Here is a 23,878-nt window from a genome sequence, read left to right on the forward strand (position 1 = left end):
AGACCATGTAGAACATTTAGTTTGAAGTTCTTTTAAGTTAAAGTGTGTTTAGTTTTGATTTGAAAACGGAAACCTTACGTTAGTTGCAACTTTGTTTATTAGTTTGGTATTTGACAGTGGAATTGTAAATAAAATACTATTTCTTGTCTAAGATTATGCCTCTGTGCCAATTTTGATAGCAATTTATAAATATACAGGGAAACTATTAGCAAAAAACGAAAAACAAAAATATCTTTAACACCCTGTATCTTTTTTCTCAGCAACATTTTATTAAGGCATATTTGGCCCAATAGCCATATTTTGGTCCAAATAACCTGTCCTTAGTCTATGTCCCAATAGTTGTGACTCACCCTGTATAAAATATACTAGAAATTAAAAAAAATACCTAATTAATTTTACGCTTTCTTAGTCAAGAGGAAATACAATATAAAAATCATTTAAGCCAAAATTTTTAAACGGACATATTTTTACTTAATGTACTTTGTCTGTAACCCGACGATATATTTTCATAACAAAAAATCAAAGTTACAGCTTTTGTAGCACTTAATCTTAAGTAGTAAAATTATTTTTGATCATTGTCCATAATTTTATAAGACACGCCTTGAAGGCAAGTTCGGTTTTTATTGGTTTACCTTTTTATCAAATAATATTTCAGCTCTACTCATACACCTTCAAAAAAACAATACATTCAGCAGTTATTCGTTAGTGGTATGACTAGTAAGACACAGCCGTACCCAAAATTATTGATTCACCAATAAAAATGAACTTTAAAACTAGTTTTACTGAGAGGGCGAGTAAAAAACCTGTTCCAAATTTATTTCACTAATAGCAAGTTGGGTTTTATCGATTTATGTGTATTGGTTTTTATTTGGACAAATCACATTATCAGTTACTTCTTTTGGAACAATTTTATTTTAAATAGGAAATTAGAAATTGTTGTCAATTTAGAGAGTCAATGTCATATTAAAATACAATAAAACAATGTATGTTGGTTGAAATGGTTATGTTAAGAAAATATTTAAATGCAAATATCTATTTACAAATTTATCACTCATAACTACATAACCTGAAGTACGTCTACTGTTGAACATATGCTTCCCTCAAACGTTTTTTTATTAATCTGTTTATTTACAATCTACTCGTTACATTGTAAGTATTAAATAAATTGATTGATGATGATAACTTTGGATAACGTGGTTTTTATCGGAATGTGGCGATTCACCCTCATTCATATAACCATATCTTTTGGTTACTGTCTCTTCAGTCTTCTAATTCTTGCTGGAGCGTTGACAAGGGCGCTGATTAGTTCATATCGTGGTTTAATTTTCTATTTCTGTATTTAGCTAAATGTCTGTGTACGAGGTCTGGCTATTAAATAACGACACTGCTTATGAAAAAGAGTTTTATTTTAAACATTATTCTACAATCGAATGCTCTCCTTTAATATATTCCCCTTCCATCGCCACACACTGTTCCATTCGTTTTTTCCATTGGTCAAAGCAATGCTGGAAGTCTTCTTTTGTTAGAGCTTTTAGGAGCTCCGCCGTTTTTCGCTTCACCTCTTCTATCGACTCGAACGGGATTCCTTTTAAGGCAGACTGGATCTTCGGAAACAGGAAAAAGTCACAGGGTGCTAAATCAGGCGAGTACGGCGGGGGTTCGAGCACTGGAATACCTCTAGCGGCTAAATAACGCTTCACAGACAGCGCGTTATGAGCAAGGGCGTTGTCCTGGTGCAAGATCTACTTCTTGTTTTTCCACAACTCCAGCTGTTTCTTACGAACTCGCTCTTGCAGCGTTGCCAAAACTTTCAAATAGTAAGTTTGGTTTACAGTTTGACCCTCTGGAACCCATTCGTGAGTTAATGTCGAATAAACGATTAGCATGGCTTTAAATTTTGATTTCGACGAAATGAAGAAAAATCTTCAAAGTAGTCATGAGTAGTCATAATAGTTGACAAATATATTTAACAGTATATATGATACGGGCGTGGTTCCCCAAGAGTGGTTAGTGTCAACTTTTATAAATCTTCCAAAAAAACCCAATGCGAGAAAGTGCGAAGACTATAGAATTATAAGCCTTATGAGCCATTTACTTAAAACATTTCTAAAGGTCATTCACAAAAGAATATATACAAAATGTGAGGAACAACTAACAAGAAGACAATTCGGATTTCGTGATGCTCTGGGAACACGGGAGGCCCTTTTTGCTGTACAGGTGCTATTTCAGAGATGCAGGGATGTGAATTGTGACATATACGTAACCTTTATAGATTACCAGAAGGCATTTGACAGAGTAAAACATGACAAATTAATGACTCTAATGCAAGAAATTGAAATTGACAACAAAGATCTTAGAATTATCAGAAACATTTACTGCAATCAAACGGCCAAAATCAAAATAGAAGACCAGTTAACTGATAAAATTGCAATAGAACGTGGAGTACGACAGGGCTGTATTTTGTCTCCATTGTTGTTCAACATTTATTCTGAATGGGTATTTAAGGAAGCTTTAGACGGTTGTGCGAAAGGAATACTAATAAACGGTGAATGGTTGAATAACATTAGATATGCAGATGACACTATAGTTTTTGCTGATAATCTGAATGACTTACAGATATTAACAAATCGCATAACAGAAGTCAGCAACAGATACGGACTAGCTTTTAACATAAAGAAAACCAAATTTATGACAATTAGTAAAAAACCAATACTAAACGCTCAACTTACAATCAACCAACAGAATATCGAAAGAGTCGAGCAATATACATATCTAGGCACCAATTTAAATAGCCAATGGGACCACTCAACAGAAATTAAACAGCGAATAATAAAAGCAAAAGCAGCATTCGTTAGAATGAGAACCATTTTCAACAGTCGAGAAATATCATTAAAAACAAAATGCCGTCTATTGAACTGCTACATATTCACAGTTCTGCTCTACGGAATGGAAGCATGGACACTGACTGTTGCATCTATGAATCGGCTCGAAGCTTTCGAAATGTGGTGTTATAGGCGCATCTTACGTATATCCTGGGTTGACAGAGTTACTAATGTGGAAGTCCTGCGTAGAATGGGGAAAGAATGTGAAATTCTCATGACCGTCAAAACTAAAATGTTGGAATATCTAGGACATGTAATGAGAAATCAAGAACGTTACGGCCTTCTCCAGCTGATTCTCCAAGGGAAGGTAAATGGTAAGAGAGGACCGGGAAGAAGACGCATTTCCTGGCTTCAAAATTTACGAAAGTGGAAGTACACGACTACCACTGAACTGTTCCGCGCTGCAATAAATAAAGTAAAGATAGCCGTGATGATCGCCAACATCCGGAACGGATAGGCACTTTAAGAAGAAGAAGTCATGAGCAAAAAAAAGATATGATGTTTTTTTACTTGCTATCCGATTCGACAATCCTGAAGACAGGGAGGAACGCAAAAAGATGATCAAAATGCAGCTATTTTATTTATATTCAACACTTTTATAGAAACTTGTCAAAGTATATATCGACTTGGTCAATCTGCCACAATTGATGAAATGCTTGCAAGTTTTCGAGGTATTTGTATAATGCTTACATCTACAGCGGAAAGGACCCAGATGGATTTGGTATCAGTGACGAGTAGAAAAAACTTCTAAAGCCTACAAAAGCTGTGTTGCGCTTAGCTGAACCGCTTTTTGGTAGCAACCGAAATATCACAGCTGATAATTCGTATTCTTCTATTCAATTAGTGGATATTTTGCGGAAGAAAAATTTGACTTATGTGGGCACACTGAAAAGAAATAAAGCTGAAATACCTCCATCTTTTCTGTCCAACAGAAACAAAGGTTTAATAATTTATGATTTTTTAGGGAAGAATGTACCTTAATTTCTCATGTAGGAAAAGTGGAAAAGGCTACAGTACTTATATCTTTAATGCATACTAGACGTTATAGTGATGTCTATACTAATAAACTAGAGATTATTTCTTATTATAATGAGAATAAGGGAGGTGTAGATTCTTTAGATGAGAAATGCTCCAAAAGCACCTCAAGCAGTCGAACCCGAAGATGGCCCTTAGCAATATTTTTGTCAGTGTATTGGACATTTCTGATACTAGTTTAAATAAGGCATTTAATTAGGTCGTAGTAGTATATTTAATTAACTAAAATATGAGATACACGAACTTGTCGTTCAAAAGTTATGATGAGTAGAAATTTTAGTCAAAATTCACATCTTGCCCTGTATATTATTAAAAAATGGGAGCAGACACTTTTTAATAGTCATTTGTTATTCCCTATAAGGGCCTCCATACGAGATAGGAGTTTGTACAGTACCTCATAATTTACCCTGTATAAGATTTTATGATCTATAACCTAAGTTTTTTATAATTTTATTTATATGTGTAATTTCATCAGCTCTAATTGTTACATAAATATGCAATAATAATCAAAAAGTTGGCAGCGGTGGGATTCGAACCCACGCCTCCGAAGAGACTGGTGCCTTAAACCAGCGCCTTAGACCGCTCGGCCACGCTACCGATGAAAACCACGCACGCACGCAGTCAGTCTGCGGTTGCTCTACTTAGATTAGAGTTATTTTCGGACCTAAACTACCTATTTACTTATTCATTTAATACAGTAATTGCATTAAAGCAGAAGTGTAGTTATGTAGACAATTTAAAAATAAGATTGTTATTTGTTAACTTTATCCTTTATCCTATTATACTAATATACTTACGAAACATTCATATTGAGTTTAATATAATTAAAAATATTTTTAAATAAAATATTACAATAAAAAGAAATATCAAACAATAATAAAAAACTAGAGTCAGTGGCAGCGCAAGATCATAATTTTATATGGGCAAGATACATTTTGCGACGCAGTCTGCTCGCCATAAAGACAGACTTTTTACAATAAAAAACATGTGTCTTTTCATTAATAAACTTTTTTTTATGCAAAATCGAGTCAAACTTACGACTAACCTAAAAATATTTAAGATATTATACGGAAGCCTTTTTAAATTGCTCTTTAAAAAAATCAACAATTGTAAATACAGTAATACCTCGACTAAGACTTCCACGAATTCAGAGTTGCGCGATTTTTAAATTTTGTCAATTCTTCATTTGAGTGCCAGAGAATCGTTCGATTATCGATAAGATAGAATTACCGCCCCCACATTATTGCTCATTCAATGTACATGACATGATTTTTCGCACGAAATCAGCACATTTTTATTTTGTATTAGATATTTCTTATCTTCAGTTTTGTCTACGAATTGGTTGTTTGTAATTTGAATATGTATTATAATTGTTGAGACTGTGTGCTACATTTTATAATTTATCTATACTTAATAAATATCACAGTGAATATTGTTGTTGCATTAGCTTTGTCTGATACGTTAGTAAATACAAATAAAGGAATTGTAAAGGAAATATAAAATATGAATGAATCGGGTATACAGATGGTCCCTAGCACGTTGCCCAAAATTTTAGAATATAAAGGGAAGAAACAGGTTGGTTTTTTAACAAGCGCTGAAAGGAGATACACTGTCACCATTGTTTTCTGTGTAAATGCTGCGGGTCAATTTATTCCTCCAGCAATAATTCCCTCGTAAACGAAGGAATGAATCAAGGCATCCCATATGGAACACTTTATTTTTACAACTAGTCTGGATACATAAACTCTGACACCTTCATTCTGTTCTTAAATAATTTTCATGCATATACAGTGATCAGTTGAAGATAGGGTCCTAATGGTGTTTTCTAATGAGGAAGTTATTTTCTGACTTAAAACAAACACTGGAAAAGTAGTAACTCTATACAATATACCTAGCTAGCTTGTTTGGAAAATCGGATCGAACAGCTGCCACACTTAACAACGGACTCAGTGGATTAGAGACAACATGCATCTGTGTTTTTAATCCGAACATATTCCCAGATTACAAATTTAAAACATCGTGTACAATTGATCGTCTTATAGTGAAACATGAGACCGTTGATCCTATTCATGAACCAAGATTTACTTCTTCACAAAGATATTAAAAACCGTAGAAATATGGAATAGTCAGAGAAAAGGTTTAGCCCGGAGATTTCAATATATAAGATGGCCAACACATCGAGGCAATAGGTGCAAATGAATGTGTAAATATCTCGGCGTAAAGCAAGCGCGGAAAATTGACCACGAAAGCTGAACTAACTTCTAAGTTTGTGCGAAGAGTAAGACAGCTACATCAGTCAAATATTAATAGTAGAAATCTGTTTAAGACAATAAATAAGTACGCCTGTTCTGCGCTTAGCAGCTCATTTGGTATTATAAAGTGGTCAAAAACAGATATAGACTCTTCAGCAGAATGTAAAAACACTTCTTACAAAGGCGCAAAAAACACTATCCACTCAGTGCAGTAGATAGAACAACATTACCGCTGTATCAATAGCAAAGAGGACTTATGGACATAGGTGAGCAACTGTATAAACAAATTGCTAATTTAAGAACCTATTTTGAGGCGCTTGCTGAGACATTTACTTTACATCGAGCAATTTGCGCAGTGAATGATTAAAAACCGCTTAAACTAAGGGAAAAAGAAATGCGCATAAAATACCTGACTAAACAAGAACACTAAACCTCTGCATAAACAACATTTCAATGAGATCAGAAGAATATGTTGACACTACATCGTCTAACTATTGGTTGACATCAGGAAAGATCTTTTCCGATATAGATGGTTTTCTTCTAGCCATTCATGATCAGGTTATTCCAACTGGAAATTACCTAAAATGTATTGTCAAAGACCCTTAAGTCCAAAAACGACAAATGCCAATATGGCTGTCAAGTCCAAGAAATCATCTTGAAGAGGCGCCCCGCCTAAACGAGGTATAAATAAAGTTATTCACTCAAGAAACCATCCAACCTCTTACCGGGAGCTACCAGGCGTTTGCAGCCTACTACTCAATATAAAGAACGTCATGACTCAGTAGGAAATATCATTATTCACCAAGAACTAGCTATAAAACTGGGACTTATTCAAACAAGCTGTACTGGGACCGCACTGTACTCACAGACCAATAATTTGCACATAATAGATCAAATCCATAAAAGCAATCAAAAATAAGAAAGCACCGGGACCTGGAGGCATCTCACCTGAGCTTATAAAATACGGATCAAAAAAATTACACCGGATGATACAATGGATATTTCAGAAAGCCATAAATAGGAGAACAGCTCCCAAAGGAATGGACGGCGGCATATATGACATCTATATTAAGGAAAGAAGATAGAAAACGATGCGAAAACTACAGAGGAATAAGCGTAATATCATCAATAGGAAGATTATATGGGAAGATACTGCAAGAAAAGATAGAGCAAGCGATAAAAGGCAAAATCGGGGAGGATCAGGCAGGCTTCACGACAGGAAGATCATGCATAGACCACATATATACACTGGAACAACTGTTGGAATAGAAAAAAGCAAAAAATAGAGATATACACTTGGCATTTGTGGACCTGAGAAAGGCGTATGACTCTGTACCAAGGTCAGAACTATGGGAGGCAATGTACAAATTAGAAACACAGACGGAACTCATAGAAGCTACAAAAGCTCTGTATAAAGAAAATAAAGTGTCCATTAAAATGGGAACAAGAATCATAGGAGACTTCACCACAACAAAAGGGCTCCTGCAGGGTTGTTCCACATCTCCAACCCTATTCAAAATATACTTAGAGAAAGCCTTGACTACATGGAAAAGAAAATGCGAAGGCATGGGAGTACCGGTACGGAACGAATACCTATACACGTTAAGTTTTGCAGACGATCAAGTAGTGATTGCACAAGACCAAGACGACCTCAGCTACCTGATGAAGAAACTACAAGAAGAATATACCAAGGCGGGCCTAGATATTAACCTCGCGAAAACAAAGTACCTATCTACAAGTGAAGAAGACATAGAAGATCTACAGATTGATGACAACGTAACAATCAAAGGAAATGATAAATTCAAATACCTGGGGTTTATAATCACGAAAAAGGCAACAACAGAGGAAGAAATTACACAAAGATTAGGACAAACAAGAACAGCAATCCGACAACTTAACTCAGTATGGTGGGATAGACACCTAAATATGAAGACAAAAACGCAGATTTATAAAACATTAGTGCGAAGTATTATGACATATGGGGCTGAAAATTGGATCATAAACAAGAAAAACAGCAGTAAGATAGTAGCAACAGGGATGGAATGCCTGCGAAGATGCCGCAGAGTAACAAGAATGGATAGGAGAAGTAATGACGAAATAAAGCAAAGAACATCAATAGAAACAGATATACTAACATATATAGAACAAAAAAGACTAAAGTGATATGGACATGTAAGAAGAACTAGCGACAGCAGATGGATAAAGAGAATAACCGAATGGAGCCCCATAGGAAGGAGGAAAAGAGGACGACCCCGAAAATCCTGGAGGAATGAAGTAGACGACGCCATGAGTAAAAGAGGCCTAAACGATGGAGAATGGAACAACAGAGAGAGATGGAAACGGTTGAGCGAGGGAAGGTAGTGAATACTGTAGAATCCCTAAATATATATACATAGATCAAATCGCATACTAGTTAATAAACTTCTAGGCAAACTGCACTAGTAGATGTGGTGATATCAAACAACTCTATAAGTACAGAGATCTAGAAATACAAATAAAAAGACAATGGAAAATGGAAAGTACACAGACAGTACCTATTATTCTATCTACTACTAGTGTTATTACGAAAAACCTCCTAGAAAACTTAAAATAGCTGAGTCTAAGTAAACACTTGTTAAAGACCATGTAGAAAACTGTGCTACTCCTAACGTGAGTGTGAGCAGTATGGGTTAATATGATCTGGGAAATAATCAATAAATTTATTCAAATTGTATAGTTTATGTTATTTATTATAATAGCCTGCAGTGTTAGCTTAAAGGAAACGTTCCTAACAAAATATTTAAACGTCAGACCTTCGGCAAAGGATTTCATTACCTTCAAGAATTGTGTGGGGTCTTTCGATATTCCGTTGTATCGGTTTATTAGAGATATTAATATATATCGGGCTGAGAGCACTTCATATATTTGCTTATATTTTATATTAAACTATCCGTAGATTATGTATTAATAGACCCATTTGTATTTTGTTAGGAAATAATTTAACGTGTTCATTTAACTATTACTGCATTGATTAAATATTAACTATTGTTTAAACCGTGGTTAGTCACGTATTAAAATCGTATAATTGTAATTAAACAATGTTATTTTCCATTTAGTTGTATAATATAAACGATACTTGTTAAACAAAATATAGTTACATATCATTGTTTAATGTAGCACTAAAATACTTGATTACACAAAAATAACTAATAGGTACATGAACACACATTTTGCTAATCATCATTCCCTTTGCGCTTATTCCTATATAGGGTGAGTTGCTCTAATTTAATTTTGAAGCGAAGCTTCAATCCTGGCGTTGCATTACTTTTTCATCATAGTAAAATGCTAGGATTAGGTTAGGTTAGGTTAGGTACAACAATTGTTAGGTTAGATAAGGTTAGGTTAGATACAAATATCAGTTGCTGACTATATGGGTATATCTAGAGCAATCTAGCTTCAAGAAATGAAAATGTATCAGTCAAACTGATGAAATGGTCCAAGTTGAAGAAGAGTTTTATGTCATTTGATGATTTATAAGATTCGTAGCTGCAGTTATTTGTATTTTAATAGAATTGATCCTCATGAAGGTGCAAATGCAGAAATATATCTTTCAGAAAAAGAATTTTTGCAATAAACAATCAGTGAATAGTTTAAAAATGCAACAAGAAATATTGTTGCAAAATAATTATATTCTGTACATGATCAAACAACATTAAGTAATAGTGGCATACAAAGATTTGACACTGGAGACATTTTTAGGCTTGTACTATTTTTTATAGTTTTGTGAGTGGGGTTACAGTATGAAATCATATTTAATGACACAGCTAGACAAGATGCAAGATGCTCGACATATGGCCAAGCATATTCAATAGAAGGATCCAACGTAATAAATATCCTTAATGGCTTCATGCTTTTTATAATCTACCATGGACTGTCACACATGATAATCGCAGATAGTGGAATCGAATTCAAGAACAGCCTTATTCGAATTTGTCGATAACTACAAAATTTCGATTCACTACACAACACCAGATAATCTACAATTGAATGGAATGATAGAACGTTTTTACTCTACAATTTTGGAACACCTACGAATACTGAGAATCTTAGTACATTACTAACAACAGAGCAATAGAAAATGGACTCAGTAAACCATATTTTGACAGCTTACAAAATGTTGATAAAACTATACAGTACCTCCTCCAAAAAGCAAAGGAGAAACTAGACACAATATATTTAATATCGAGAAGCAAAAGAGGACTTATAAAGGGATTGGGAAGTGTAATAAAATTGGTTTCTGGTAATCTAGACCAAGGAAATGCTGGAAAATACAACGCTGCCATTAAATCACTTGAAAATAACCAACAGAATATTATTATCAACATCAATAGCCAACTCAGTCTCAATAAGAGAATAATAACCAATTTTAAGCAAACAGTTTCATTACTTACACAAAATCAAGAAATCATAGCTGAAGAGACAAACAAAATTATCTTAGAGACGAACCAATTTGTTTTCGATTTTAATCATTATATGCAAGTTCGAAATATCTTTGACCAGATAAATCTAAATTTACAAACAATAATGCAAATACTAGGTGATCTACAAACAACAATTACGTGTGCAAAAATCCAAACTTCTCTACACAACGGTCTCATTAAACCTGAAGAAATAAAATGGACCGTGCAAAAGATGTTTGAACACCACCCTGCATCTCAGATTCCCTACAATTAAGACTTAACCAAATACTATGAACTCATAGACATTAATACTAAACGTTTTCATTTTACATTTTCCTATCCTTCCTTCCAATTCGTTCACGTACTTCCATTTATACTCACTCCCATAATCACACAATAATCGTTCCACCTGATCCATACCTAGTCTACAACTCAGACCGTTTTCAATATATGGATCTGCCATGTAAAAAAGAAAGAGAATGACCAGACTAATGACTGCATCATCCAAATTCTCCAGATAGTCACTCATACTGCCCAATACCAAAGTATTCCTGTTACAACGATCATTCTAAAAGTATCAGATGCTCACTACATTGCTGTTTTTCCAAAGGCTAAGAAAATATCTACCTATTCCATCACCACTAAAATAAAAGTACTTGAAGGGACCTATCTAATTGAGTTACCGGCAGGATATAAACTACGAACCAATAATAAAGTTTACATGAATTCCAGAACAACAGTTAAAGAAGTATTACTAACATTAGTAAGAGTCAATACTACCACTATTCCAAAGGAACACCTAATAGTCAAACTCGTAAAATTGGACAGAATTCCTTTCGACGAACTACACAAGTTAACACAGGAAGAAGAAAGATTCCAGTCCGTACTCCCAACACAAATGGACCACAGCTACATATGGACACCACCGGTATATATCTTCTGCTAGCAATCCTTTTAATTTTTTGTTTTCTCAAGCTACGTAAACTAAAAAAATAAAAAGATGAGCAGAATCCAACCACAGCAGAAGACATCCCTGAGCAAAGCCAAGCGTTCTCAGAAACAGTAAACAGAGTTTTGTTTATCCCTTATAAAACTTTGTCAGTTCACCCCCATTGTCAGTTATATTGCAGTTCAATAGTCCAGTAGATAAGCAAATTTGACACAAATTGCAGACAGGTCGTCATCAATTAATTTCTTATAAATACAGTAAATTTGTGTTTTAAAGTCAGTTGTAATTTAATTAAATAAAGTGCTGTTACTCTGTTAGTTGTACCTTTAAAAGGGACTTTTTAGAAAGTACCTTCGGGAGTGACAATCCTTAAGAAACTCTTCAAGCTTTGAATCGTTTATGTGGTATGTTTTTATGTTTTGAACAACTTATGGTGATGATATTTTAGTCAAAATACTTTATTATGTATATCTCAGTTAATAAATATTCTTCTTCTTCTTGTGCCACTCCTATCGGAGATTGGAAATCATCAAGGCTATCCTGACCTTGTTTACAGCTGACCTAAAGAGTTCATTAGTGGTACAGCCAAACCACTCTCTCAAATTACGCAGCCATGATATTCTTCTACGGCCTGGATTCCGTTTTCCTTCTATTTTTCCTTGCAATATATTTTAAATTAATGCGTATTTATGTCCTCTCATCAGGTGACCCAAATATTCGAGTTTTCTTCGTTTGATCGTTGACAAAATTTCTGGGTCTTTTCCTATCCTTCGCATTACTTCAAAGTTTGTGACTCTTTCAACCCAACTTATCTTCAGCATTCGACGGTAGCACCACATCTCAAAACTTTCATTTTTTATATTGTTCTGCTTGAGAGTCCAGGCCTCTACACCGTATAATAGCGTGTTAAATACGTAGCCCCTTAGCATTCTTAATCGGAGAGGGATGCTTATATATCTGTTGCAGAAGAATTTCCTCATTTTTATGAAAGTGGCCCTGGCAATTTCGATACGTCTTTTTATTTCATTGTTTTGGTCTCCAGTTTCGTTTATTGAAGTACCCAAGTATTTATAACTTGATACTTTTTCAATTTAAATGCCCAATGGAACATTAGTTCATTTATTATTAGTTCATTTATTCAATGGAACATTTATTCATTGATAAGTGACCTTAATGATTGTCATTTTTTGCAGAGTGAACTGAATCGTGTACATGAATGGTGTAATGCAAATCATTTGAATCTTAATGCCAATAAGTGCAAAGTAGTTAGTTATTCTAGGAAACAGTCTAATTTATACCATCCTTATATTATCAATGGCAATGAACTTGAACGTTTAAATAAAATTAAAGACCTTGGAGTTACATTTGATTATAAACTCACCTTTGTTGAACATGTAAATTTAAAGGTTAAAGAAGCACTTAAATCTTATGGATTCATAATTAGGAATAGTCGAAATCTTACTAATATTAAGGCAATTAAATTACTTTATTACACTTTTGTACGCTGTAAACTGGAATATGCCTCTGTCATTTGGTCACCTTTTTATGATGTACATATCCAACTTATAGAGCAGGTGCAGCGTAAATTTTTAAAATTTTTGTCTTTCAAAATTAACGGCATATATCCCAAGAGGGGCATGAGCAATAGTGAGTTGTGTAGCGGTTTGGACGTAGTATCATTAGAATCTAGACGAATTAATACCTCCCTAATATTCCTGTACAAGCTACTACATAATCTCATTGACTGCCCTGATATTCTTCGACAAATAAATTTTAACGTTCCATCTTATCCAGTGAGAAATTCGATTACGTTCAGAAATACACAAGCTAGAACTAATCTTATGTTAAATTCTCCTCTATTTCTCATGTGCAACTATTATAATTCCTTAAGTGCTTACTGCGATATATTTCACTGCAGTTTAAAGCAGCTTACTAGGATGGCTGAGATCTACCTAGGTGATTGAGTAGTTTCTTTATGTTAAGGTAAAATACTCGAAAAATGTGTTATTTAGTTAGTACTTATGAATTATTAATATATCATTTAACTTTAGTATTGTATTTTGTCCTATAAATGGATTCTGTTGGACAATAAACGCTATTATTATTATTATTATTATTATTAGTAAACTTTAAAAAATTCTAACATTCTTAGTTTCAAGAAGTAAATATTTTAGAAATCATATGATACACCTCAGTACGACCCTGTTTGGCTGCTTTCACATGCAATTGTTTACTGTTAGAAATATGCAAATTGAATGGACTGGATAATGCACAAGCACTTTATATATTAATTCTTGCTTTTAAGAATACCCCTTGTAGATTTTGTTATATCCTCCTGAGATCTGATGGTCCAATTAAATGGACATTTACGTAATATCTATATATATATATATATATATATATATATATATATATATATATATATATATATATACAATAAAAGAAAGGAAATTGCAATATATCGGACATGTGATGAGAGGCGAAAGATACAAACTCTTGTATTTGAAATATAAGATCTTGAGACTCATAATTCAAGGAAAAGTAGAGGGTAGGAGAAGCGTAGGAAGAAGACGCGTTTCCTGGTTGAAGAACCTGAGAGAGTGGTTTGGTTGCAGCTCAAGGCAATTGTTCAGAGTTGTTGTCATATTACTCGGTACCAAGAAAAACACTTCGGTGGTATAGAAAATTGTTTTTCCATCTATTAGACATACGCATTTGGAACAGCTTTTACATCTACAAGAGAGCATCGAATAAGAAAACTTCTTTTTTGCAATTTCGTGAGAGCATAGTAATGGACCTTATCGACAATAACAAGGCTATTCAGGTACAAACAATTGCAAACAATATGCATTACCCAGAACAAGTTCCTGTCACGGAAAAAAATAAAAGTGGTATGTTACGGTGCCGATATTGCACTAAGCAAAATGCCCGAAAAAGGTCCCGTTATTATTGTCCCAGCTGCCCCGACTCACCAGCACTATGCATAGTTCCTTGCTACAAATTGTTCCATACACAAGTCAAACAATAAATTTATTTCTTACAGTTTTAAGTTTAGAATGATAATTATGTTTCTTTTGTAATAAAAAAAATGATAAAATTGATAAGAGAAATTTTTTTCCCAATTATACAGCGATTATTGTTGTTTATTTTATCTAGATTAGCCTGCCAGTATACTGGTATTTAGTATATAGTTAAAAACGTACATCTATATCCTGACTACCAGTATACTGACAGGCTAAGTAAACCAAAAAAAAAATTTTTAATATCTATATACTAATCCATGCGTCCGAGTTTTAATCCAATATTCCTGTTTTTTACCTAAAAACCCATATCCGTTTCTGAGGAACGTCTAGTATCAATAGGTAAAGTGCGAACGTGTTAAACAAAAAGTAAAATTTTATGGGGTGGCTCTAATAATTTGATCACCCACTGTATGTTCCCTATGGAATATGGGAAGGTTACAGCATCCAAAAATATATAAAAAAAAATATATATCTGTTTAAAATGTTTTCACAATTCTTTTAGTTGGCTTTTCAGAGACCAAACCATCCAACAAACCTTCGAACAATAGTAAAAAGTCCAACCCCATGTATTTATTATACATAGATAATAAAAGGAACTCAAAAACAATTATAAACAAAATAAAAAACATTGTTTTTTTGGAATCTAAAGGTGTGCGGATAATATTTTCGAGTCCTATTTTTTATTTCGAGAATGTTGGCTTGGAGTATGATTTTGTAACACTTAAGGACCTTTGGCAACTAAAATATAACAAAAAACTTTCAATTAGTTTCCACAAAAAGTTTATATCTGACAGGGTTCATTTATGTACCTAGTCGTTAACTGCCACTATTTAAATATGCATTTGACGGAAGTTTTCAGACAAGCCAATAATTTTTTAATATAAACAAAATATCCAGAGAATTTGGTTTTGTTGAAAAGTACTACGTATTAAAATTTTTTGGGGAAAATTTGTAGTATCATGGATAAATAATTGTATTTATCAACAAATATTCTATAAAAACACAGTATGTAAACTAAATTGAATAATTTAAATCTTCATAAGTATACGTCACTCATTTTATTCAAAAATGGATTAAAATAAAAAGGCACTTAATAAAGATAATAAAAGATCAACACTCACTACTCTGGTGCTGTGCGTCTGCCAGAGGAGGGTGACTACGCGACATGCATAACGTAAACATTTCGACTCGTCGTTAGTGAACGTGAGGCCGCAAAAGCACTACTGCCGAAGCCATATCAAGAAAGATCGTGTTGTGGCGAGAACGGAACGCCCTGAGTCGCCGCCGTCGAACACTACCGCCCTTTTGCCTCCACTAGCCCCGTTATAGTCAAGTACAATTTCAAAACTATTTTTTTAAATACGATATGTACTCATATTACTATTAATTAGAAAATAATTAAGTTAATATTAGAATTATTCAGAGAAAACTATGTAAATAATTGCTTCGGAATCATTTTTTTAATTTCATTTTTAATAAAGTTACAAAACTATCTTTAACACGTTCGCTATAAAAAAACATCTTAGTACACACTAAAGGTACAAATATTTACGTCATATTGTGGTTTTCATGTCTAATTCTTCTTCTTCAAGTGCCATCTTCGTTCCGAAGGTTGGCGATCATCAGGGCTATACGTATTTTCGAAACTGCTGACCGAAACAATTCGTTGCTGCTACAGCTATACCATTCCCGTAGATTCTTTAGCCAGGAGTTTCGTCTTCTTCCTATGGACCTTTTTCCTGCTATTTTCCCTTGCATAATTATTCGAAGCAGTTCATATCTTTCGCCTCTTGTAATGTGTCCCAAGTATTGCAGTTTTCGTTTTTTGATCGTAAATATGACTTCCTTTTCTTTATTCATTCTTCTCAAGACCTCGACATTTGTGACTCTCTCGGTCCATGATATTCTCAGGATTCTGCGATACATCCACAGTTCAAATGCCTCTAATTTTTTGGTATCAATCTTTTTCAACGTCCATGACTCCATTCCGTAGAACAGCACAGAAAGTACGTAACATCTCATCAGGCGAAGTTTCATTTCAAGGCTCAAATCTCTTCCGCAGAACACTCTCTTCATTTTAGTGAATATGGATCTGGCTTTTTCTATTCTTATTTTGATTTCTGCTGAGCTATCGTTGTCTTCATTTATAAAAGTGCCTAAATATTTGTATTTGCTAACTCGATCGATAATTTCATTGTGTAGATATAAATTTTGAACATTTTGTGTTGATTTCGATATTACCATAAATTTAGTTTTCTTTATGTTCAAAGATAGTCCATATTCTTCGCTGCAGTATGCTATCTTATTCACCAATGTCTGTAGCTCTTCAAGTGTTTCTGCGATCAGAACGGTGTCGTCGGCAAATCTCAGATTGTTTAATCTAACACCATTTATTTTAATACCTACGGATTGCTCAGAGAGTGTTCTATTCATTACGTCTTTGGAATAGAGATTAAACAGGGTTGGTGACAGTATACACCCTTGTCTCACACCTCGCTTTATTTCAATTTCTTCAGTGGTATTATTCTCTACTCTCACTACTGCTTTCTGATTGTAGTACATATTTGCTATTAGTCGGATGTCTCGTTTATCTAAATTCTTTTCTGTCAGGAGTCTGATTAGGTGATCATGCCGCACTTTATCAAAGGCCTTGTTGTAATCTATGAAACACATGAATACATCTTGATTTATGTCAAGACATCTTTGAGACATAACGTTCAGTGCAAACAACGCCTCTCTTGTTCTAAGTCCATTTCGGAATCCAAACTGGGTATTATTGATGTCCATTTCCAGTTTTCTGTGTACTCTAGAGTGTATAATTTTCAGAAATATTTTCAGTACATGGCTCATCAGACTGATTGTACGGTAATCACTGCATTGTTTGGCATTTATCTTTTTTGGTATAGTAACAAAGGTGGATAAAAGCCATTCTTGTGGTATTTTTCCTGATGTATAAATGCTATTGAAAAGTTTAACTAAAATGTGAATCGAGTCTTTTTCTATTAGTTTAAGGATTTCCGTTGGTATTTCATCTGGACCTGGGGCTTTACCATTTTTCATTCTTTTTAGTGCGTACATTACTTCTTCTTCCGTTATTTCTGGACCTTCGTCTCCTTGTATGTTACTTAGCTCAGATTGTTGTCTATCATCTGCAAAGAGTTCTTCAATATAGTTTTTCCATGTCTTCAACTGTTCTTCTAGTTCTGTTATTATGTTTCCGTTGACATTATACAGGGTATTTGGCTGCTTACGTTTTTGTGTACCTGCAAGTTCTTTCACTTTTTTATGTACATTAAAAATATCATGTTTTGCCTGCAATTGCTCTATTTCTTCACATTTTCTTTTATAAAAATCTTCTTTTGCTATTCTGATTTCTATTTTGATTTATTTCTGTATTTGTTTATACCTTTGTTCGTTTTTTCCTTTCATTATTCTCCGATTGTCCATGAGAAGAAGGATCTTATCAGTCATCCACCTTTGCTTTATTTTTGGTTTTTCTTTAGTCAGAATTTTCTTCACAGGACCTGTTATCGCCATTTTTACGTTTTGCCATTTTTTATCTATGTTGTTCGTTGGCTGAGATGTTTCTTTTTCATAAAGTATTTTGAGATTATTATTAATACATTTTTGCAGTTTCTCCTTTACCTCCAGGTTACATAAATGGCTGACGTCTATCTGATTTGCTCTTCTTTTCTGCTCCAATCTTTTTAGTTTAATACTCATTTGCGCTATTAGAGGGTTATGGTCTGAAAAGACATCTGCGCCTGGGTAAGCTTTAACGGATTTTAAGGAGTTTCTGTATCGTTCGTTTATCAGTAAAAAATCAATCTGGTTTCGAATTATTCTTTCGCCATTGTCCTGGGGTGATTTCCACGTATAAAGTCTTCTCTTTGGTAAGTTGAAGAATGTATTAGATGCAATCATGTTATTCTCCTGGCAGAATTGAAGTAGTCTGTCACCTCGTTCATTTCTTTTGCCGAGTCCGTATTCTCCTACATGTTTTCCACTTTTTCCTTTACCAATTTTTGAGTTAAAATCACCTAGAATTACGGTAATGTCTCGTGGTTTCGTCGATTTTAATACTTGATTGATTTCTTCGTAGAATTGTTCAATTTCGTCCTCGGATTTATCTGCAGTAGGTGCATAGATCTGTATGATATTTAGTTTACTTGTGTTTGTTTGTAATTGAAGAAATAAGAGCCGATCTGATACTGGAGTAAAATTAATGACCGACTGCATCATAGACTTAGATACGAAAACTGCTACGCCGTGTCTGTGTTGGGTACTACTGTTTCCGGAGTAATATACCATGCCATTTGTTGTCGAAAAACTGCCAGAATTTGGCCACCTTGCTTCACTAATGCCTAGAATGTCGACATTTAATCTTTGCATTTCTTGTATTATATTATGCATTTTGCCTGGATCATACATACTCCTAACATTCCATGTACCAATTTTTAATACTCTCTTGGGTGTTTTTCTATTTTTTTAGGAGTGGTATTTAGTACTTCACAGGGATTTTGCTGGTTGACGACCCGGGAGGCCCTGTGGTCTTCGTGTGATATACCTCCCATGCCGGAGCCTGGTCTCCGATTCCCATGATCAGTGGTTGACGTGGCTTTTTGTTGTACAGTCATGATGATCGTACTAGAGATATCCAATTGGATCCTTAATGCAGTGGTTTCTCCTTGCCTTCTGCATCCTTACGCCGTTGACCATTTACTTGATTCATTCGCCTTTGGTGCCAATTTCTTAGCACCAGGACAAAAGAGTGCCCTTCCACTCACCAACTCATCCGCCCGAAGCCGTTGGTCAGCAAGTGTGGGATTGCTTATACCGGCATGTCTAATTACCATCTAATTAAAGCGGGATTTTTACAGGGCAGCATTCTGGGCCTTTTTTTATCATCATCCAGCCTCAAAAGACCACTCATGAAGATAAATCTCTTCCTCACTTTTCCAACCCTCTCTATCTTGTACCATTCCCTTCCAGTATTTATTTTGTCTTCTTAAATCGTCAACCCATCGTGTAGGTGGTGGACAGACGCTTTTCTTGTCTTCCCTTGATCTCCATTCCAATAACCTTTTTGTCCATCTGTCGTTCTAGCTATAAGAACGACAGATGGATATGAATATGTAAGTGTTTGTGCTCCGTATGTCAAGACTAGGAGCATTATTCAAATACTTTTCTTTTCAGGCATGTGGACAGATCACTAAATTTCTCTCAGTTTTTCATATGCTGTCCACCCAAGATGGATTCTTCTCTTCAGTTCATGAGTCTGATTATCCCTGCAAATCATAATTTCATGTGATAGGTATTTATATTTACCTATGAGTTCTCTTTTTTGTCCACCAATACTGATGTTCTGGTTGGGTACCAAATTTGTAATTATTTTTGAAGTAAATATTTTTCATCACTCGGTATAATGTTTTTGCACTTGGCCCGAAATCATATTTAACATGACTCAAAAATCGAGACACGAGCAATATTTATGCGGTATACCGTTTAATACATAATGTACAGCTGGTTCCTAAAAAAAACTGATACGACTCAAAGACCAGTTTACACAGGTAGAGTAATGATGCAAGTACTTGGTAGAGTAGAGTAACTCTACCCGTAAAAACGCTCAGCGCAGTTGAGTAGCAGGTAGAGTGCATAGTAGGTGGTAGAGTAGAGTGACTAGCAACATGTGGCAAAGTAACTCTATTCTACTACCACCACCACCGCCAAAATGTCCACTCGCCTGCGCACTCTACCCATGGAACGCGGTCAATTCTAGAGTAGGTAGGTAGGAGAGTGCATAGGGATGCTGTCATTCCGGCTGGAGTTGTGTTTTGTGTAAATAGTGAAAATAAAGTTCACCGAAGATGAAACTTTAAAACTTGTAGAGATGTATGGCGAATACCAGTGTTTATGGAATTTAGGTAGTGTACACTACAGAAATAAAAGTATGAGGCAAGCTGCGGAGGACGAAATCGTCGAAAGAATGGCAAAAGGGGGCTTTGGAGTAAACGAGCTCAAGCAAAAAGTTAAGAATATAAGGTGCACTTATAATCAAGAATGTTTAAAAATACAAAAATCAAAAAAATTCAAGATTTCTTAGTTCACTGATTTCGTTTTGCCATTGCCCTGGAATGACAGATCCGTTGTCAGCAATTTCCTTATCGACACAGCCATTGACAAAATATGATTCTGGGGATGTTTCCCTTAGCCAGTTATGAAGGCTACAGACTGCGTTAACTCCTTTATTTACTGTTGTTAGCTGTGGCTAAGTGTCTTTCGAAAATCCGGAAACGACTTACTAATATTACAAATGCATTCTCTGAAATTCTTCTTGCCCTGGTCAAGCGGTAATAGAAGACTTGTTCTTTTAAGGTAAGACGTCTTCGGTACCCACTGTATGGCTTCATCAGGTACATTTTAAGTGGAAATGCATCGTCCCCAACTAGGAATAGACCATCGGGTAGAAGACTGTTCTCTAATGCTTAATATATAGCACAATTTTGACATACACCTCCATCTGAATTAGAACCTTTGAAACCAACATTGATATAAATGAAGCAATAATAATCACTACCAGAATTGGGAGGTGCCTTAATTAAAACGTGTTTGTCGTCTATAGCCCCACAGCAATTTGGAAAGTTCCAATGCTCCTTAAAACCCTCAGCCACAGTGTTCCATTCGTCTCTGGAAGGAACCTGAAACCAAAATTTAAAATTCCCTCTTAACATTTACTAATTTAGTTTTTGTTTTATTTTTTGTTTGTTTTAGGAAACAACCATTTCACACAATATAGAATCGCAGGATCCACTCAACACAGAATCACAGGAAGAGAAAGGGACTATCGATGATCCAGATCAATCATTGGAAAATATAACTCTACCACAAACATCGAGCTGCGAATAAACACCATCTCGTTAGCAATCGGCATCGGAAACATTTTAACGACAGCCTGCAGGCAAAAAGAAGAGAGTTGACAATCTAACACAAGCAGTAAAGGACCTTTAACAGGTAAGTGAAAATATCCATGACGACCGAATAGACAGCAATAAGAACAAAGCATTTGGAAATTTTGTTTCAGTGAGCTTGAATAATTGACCACCGGAACAAGCTGTGGTGGCCAAACATGAGATTCAGGGAATTCTGATGAAGCCCAAACTAAGCGTTTTATCCTCAGCAAACTGCTCAGTACTCCAACTCAACACATCACTAAGTTTACCAGTGCACATGTCTCATAGCACCCCTGCATACTCCGTTTCACCAGGATGCAACTTCCACCATTCACTTTACACCAATTCTCCACTTGGCAGTCTTACGAGTAACAATGCTCAGCAAATGGCGTCTTCGTCATGGAGAGTTACTCAACAGCCACAGTATCCAGATGGTAACAGTATCCATCTACAAGATGTAGCTGTGAATCCTGAAGATTCAGATCTGTATCTGTAGAGTAGGGAGGGCGAGTTAAGTTTCACAGCACTTAGGCCACAATTGACCCATTGTGCATCCTCCCAGGAAGCTGTCACCCTTAGCTCATTGTCCATCCTGCCGTTTCTAGGAAGGTGGACAAGTCACCAGGAGACATCTCTCTTATGTGGGCAGGTGTGAGCCAGGACTCGCCGAACGCGTACTCTCCTATTAACGATAACTCTGGGCATTCACATAGGACATGCTCTACAGTTTCTTCTTCTCGTTCACACTTCCTACATAGAGGTGTGTCTGCTAGCCCCAGTGTATGGAGGTGTTTGCTTAGTTGATAATGACCAGTTAAAAAACCAACTTCCAAACTAAGGTTTTTCCTGGTCAACCCAAGTACTTCTTAGATGTTGACTCTTCAAGGTTACTTAGTGTTACCCTGACAAGTTTAGATCCTTTCCCTTCTTCCTGAAGATTCAGATATTATGACTAGTATTGTTCGGCTTCATGTTACCCTTGGTTAATCAATATTTTTGTTTGATCTACCCAACGGCTTGGAGATCTTCCTCTAGGTCTCTTTCCTTCAACTCTACCCTCGACTATCAGTTTTTCCATCGTACCTATTCTTCTAGCAATGTGTCCAAAATACTGCAAATATCTCTGTTGTATTTGTTTAAGCAATCTATCCTTTACTTTAAGTTGTTCTAATATCGATACGTTAGTGCGATGATCAATCCAGGATATTCTTAACATGCGGCGGTATACCCACATTTTAAAAGCGTCTAGTTTATTTTTATCCGCTTTTGTTAAGGTCCACGTTTCGGATGCATATGTGGCTATGGGAAAAATGAGTGCCCTTATAGTAGAAAAGCTTTAAGTCTTTCATGTATTACATAAAGTAGAACCTTGCTTGCATGGGATATTAGGGTTACCGTTCTGTAGTTGCTGCAATCTAGCGGAGTTCCTTTTTTGAATATAGGGATGAAAGTGGATGTTGTCCAGTCGTTGGACCACTGTCCGGTTTCCCAAATCTGTTTGCAGAACATTTACATCAACATCTCCAGTCTCTTTTAAAACTTCTGCGGTGATCTGGTCTGCGCCAGAGATTTTCTATTTTTTAACTTTTTGATTGCTTTTTCTACCTCTGACTCTAGAATGTTTGGTTGACTCTTGGAAAATTTGGAAAATAGTTTAGGTCTTTTTTTTTTAAATTATTCAAAGATTGGTCAAAATATACTGTGTACATTAGGTTGTATAGCATAATGAATTTATATAACTTGTCAAGTTGTATTGGTCAGAACAGCTAGTTTAGATTATTTCCGTAGTAAAGTAAATTTATATTAGCAGTTGAATATAGGTAAAAATTAATTGGGTAGTAGGGTATTAAATGGGCTAGTTAAAGGGTGAAAAATTACTATGTATTTTGTAATACATTCGTAAAAACCTAGCAAAACGCTGTGGTATTTCAAAAATACCTTTTTTTAAAGCCGCTGGCTCGAATATTAAGCTAGATAAGATTGGTTTAGGGGTGGAAAATTATCATGGTGGTCAAAGTTTAGTAAAAACTAAACACAACATTTTTTTATAGAACAGAATTATTGACTTCTCATAAGGGAGAGTTAAGGGGTGAAGAATTACTGGGATGGTAATAAATTTGTGAAAACCTAGCAGAACACTGTAGTATTTCAAAACTAACTTTTTTTCTAATTCCGCTAGGTAGCTAAGTTCCGCTAAGTAGAGGACAGAGAAGTAAGAAAAAATTTTTTTTTCCATTAAATTTTAACCTAACAGAACTATTGACTTCCCACAAGGGGTAGTTGGGAATAAAAAATGACTACGGTGGTAATAAATTCGTAAAAAACTTGCAGAGCTTTGTGGTGTATCA

The 23,878-nt window shown here is 35.1% G+C and overlaps 1 protein-coding gene and 1 non-coding gene across 2 annotated transcripts in view; both read right to left on the reverse strand.

Annotated features, from left to right (window-relative positions):
- Positions 1–15,786, reverse strand: part of LOC140448271 (uncharacterized) — a 321,196-nt gene extending 305,410 nt beyond the window's left edge. Inside the window, exon 1 of the mRNA XM_072541367.1 lies at positions 15,702–15,786. Coding sequence (XP_072397468.1) covers positions 15,702–15,762 — 61 coding nt within the window. The 5' untranslated portion in view covers positions 15,763–15,786. The remainder of the gene's footprint in view (positions 1–15,701) is intronic.
- On the reverse strand, positions 4,433–4,514 carry TRNAL-AAG (transfer RNA leucine (anticodon AAG)). The gene has a single exon. It is a non-coding gene; the product is annotated as a tRNA-Leu (tRNA).
- Positions 15,787–23,878: the final 8,092 nt, after the last annotated feature.

The sequence above is a fragment of the Diabrotica undecimpunctata genome, chromosome 8 (genome assembly GCF_040954645.1).
Source record: "Diabrotica undecimpunctata isolate CICGRU chromosome 8, icDiaUnde3, whole genome shotgun sequence".
NCBI classification, from domain to species: Eukaryota; Metazoa; Arthropoda; class Insecta; order Coleoptera; family Chrysomelidae; genus Diabrotica; species Diabrotica undecimpunctata.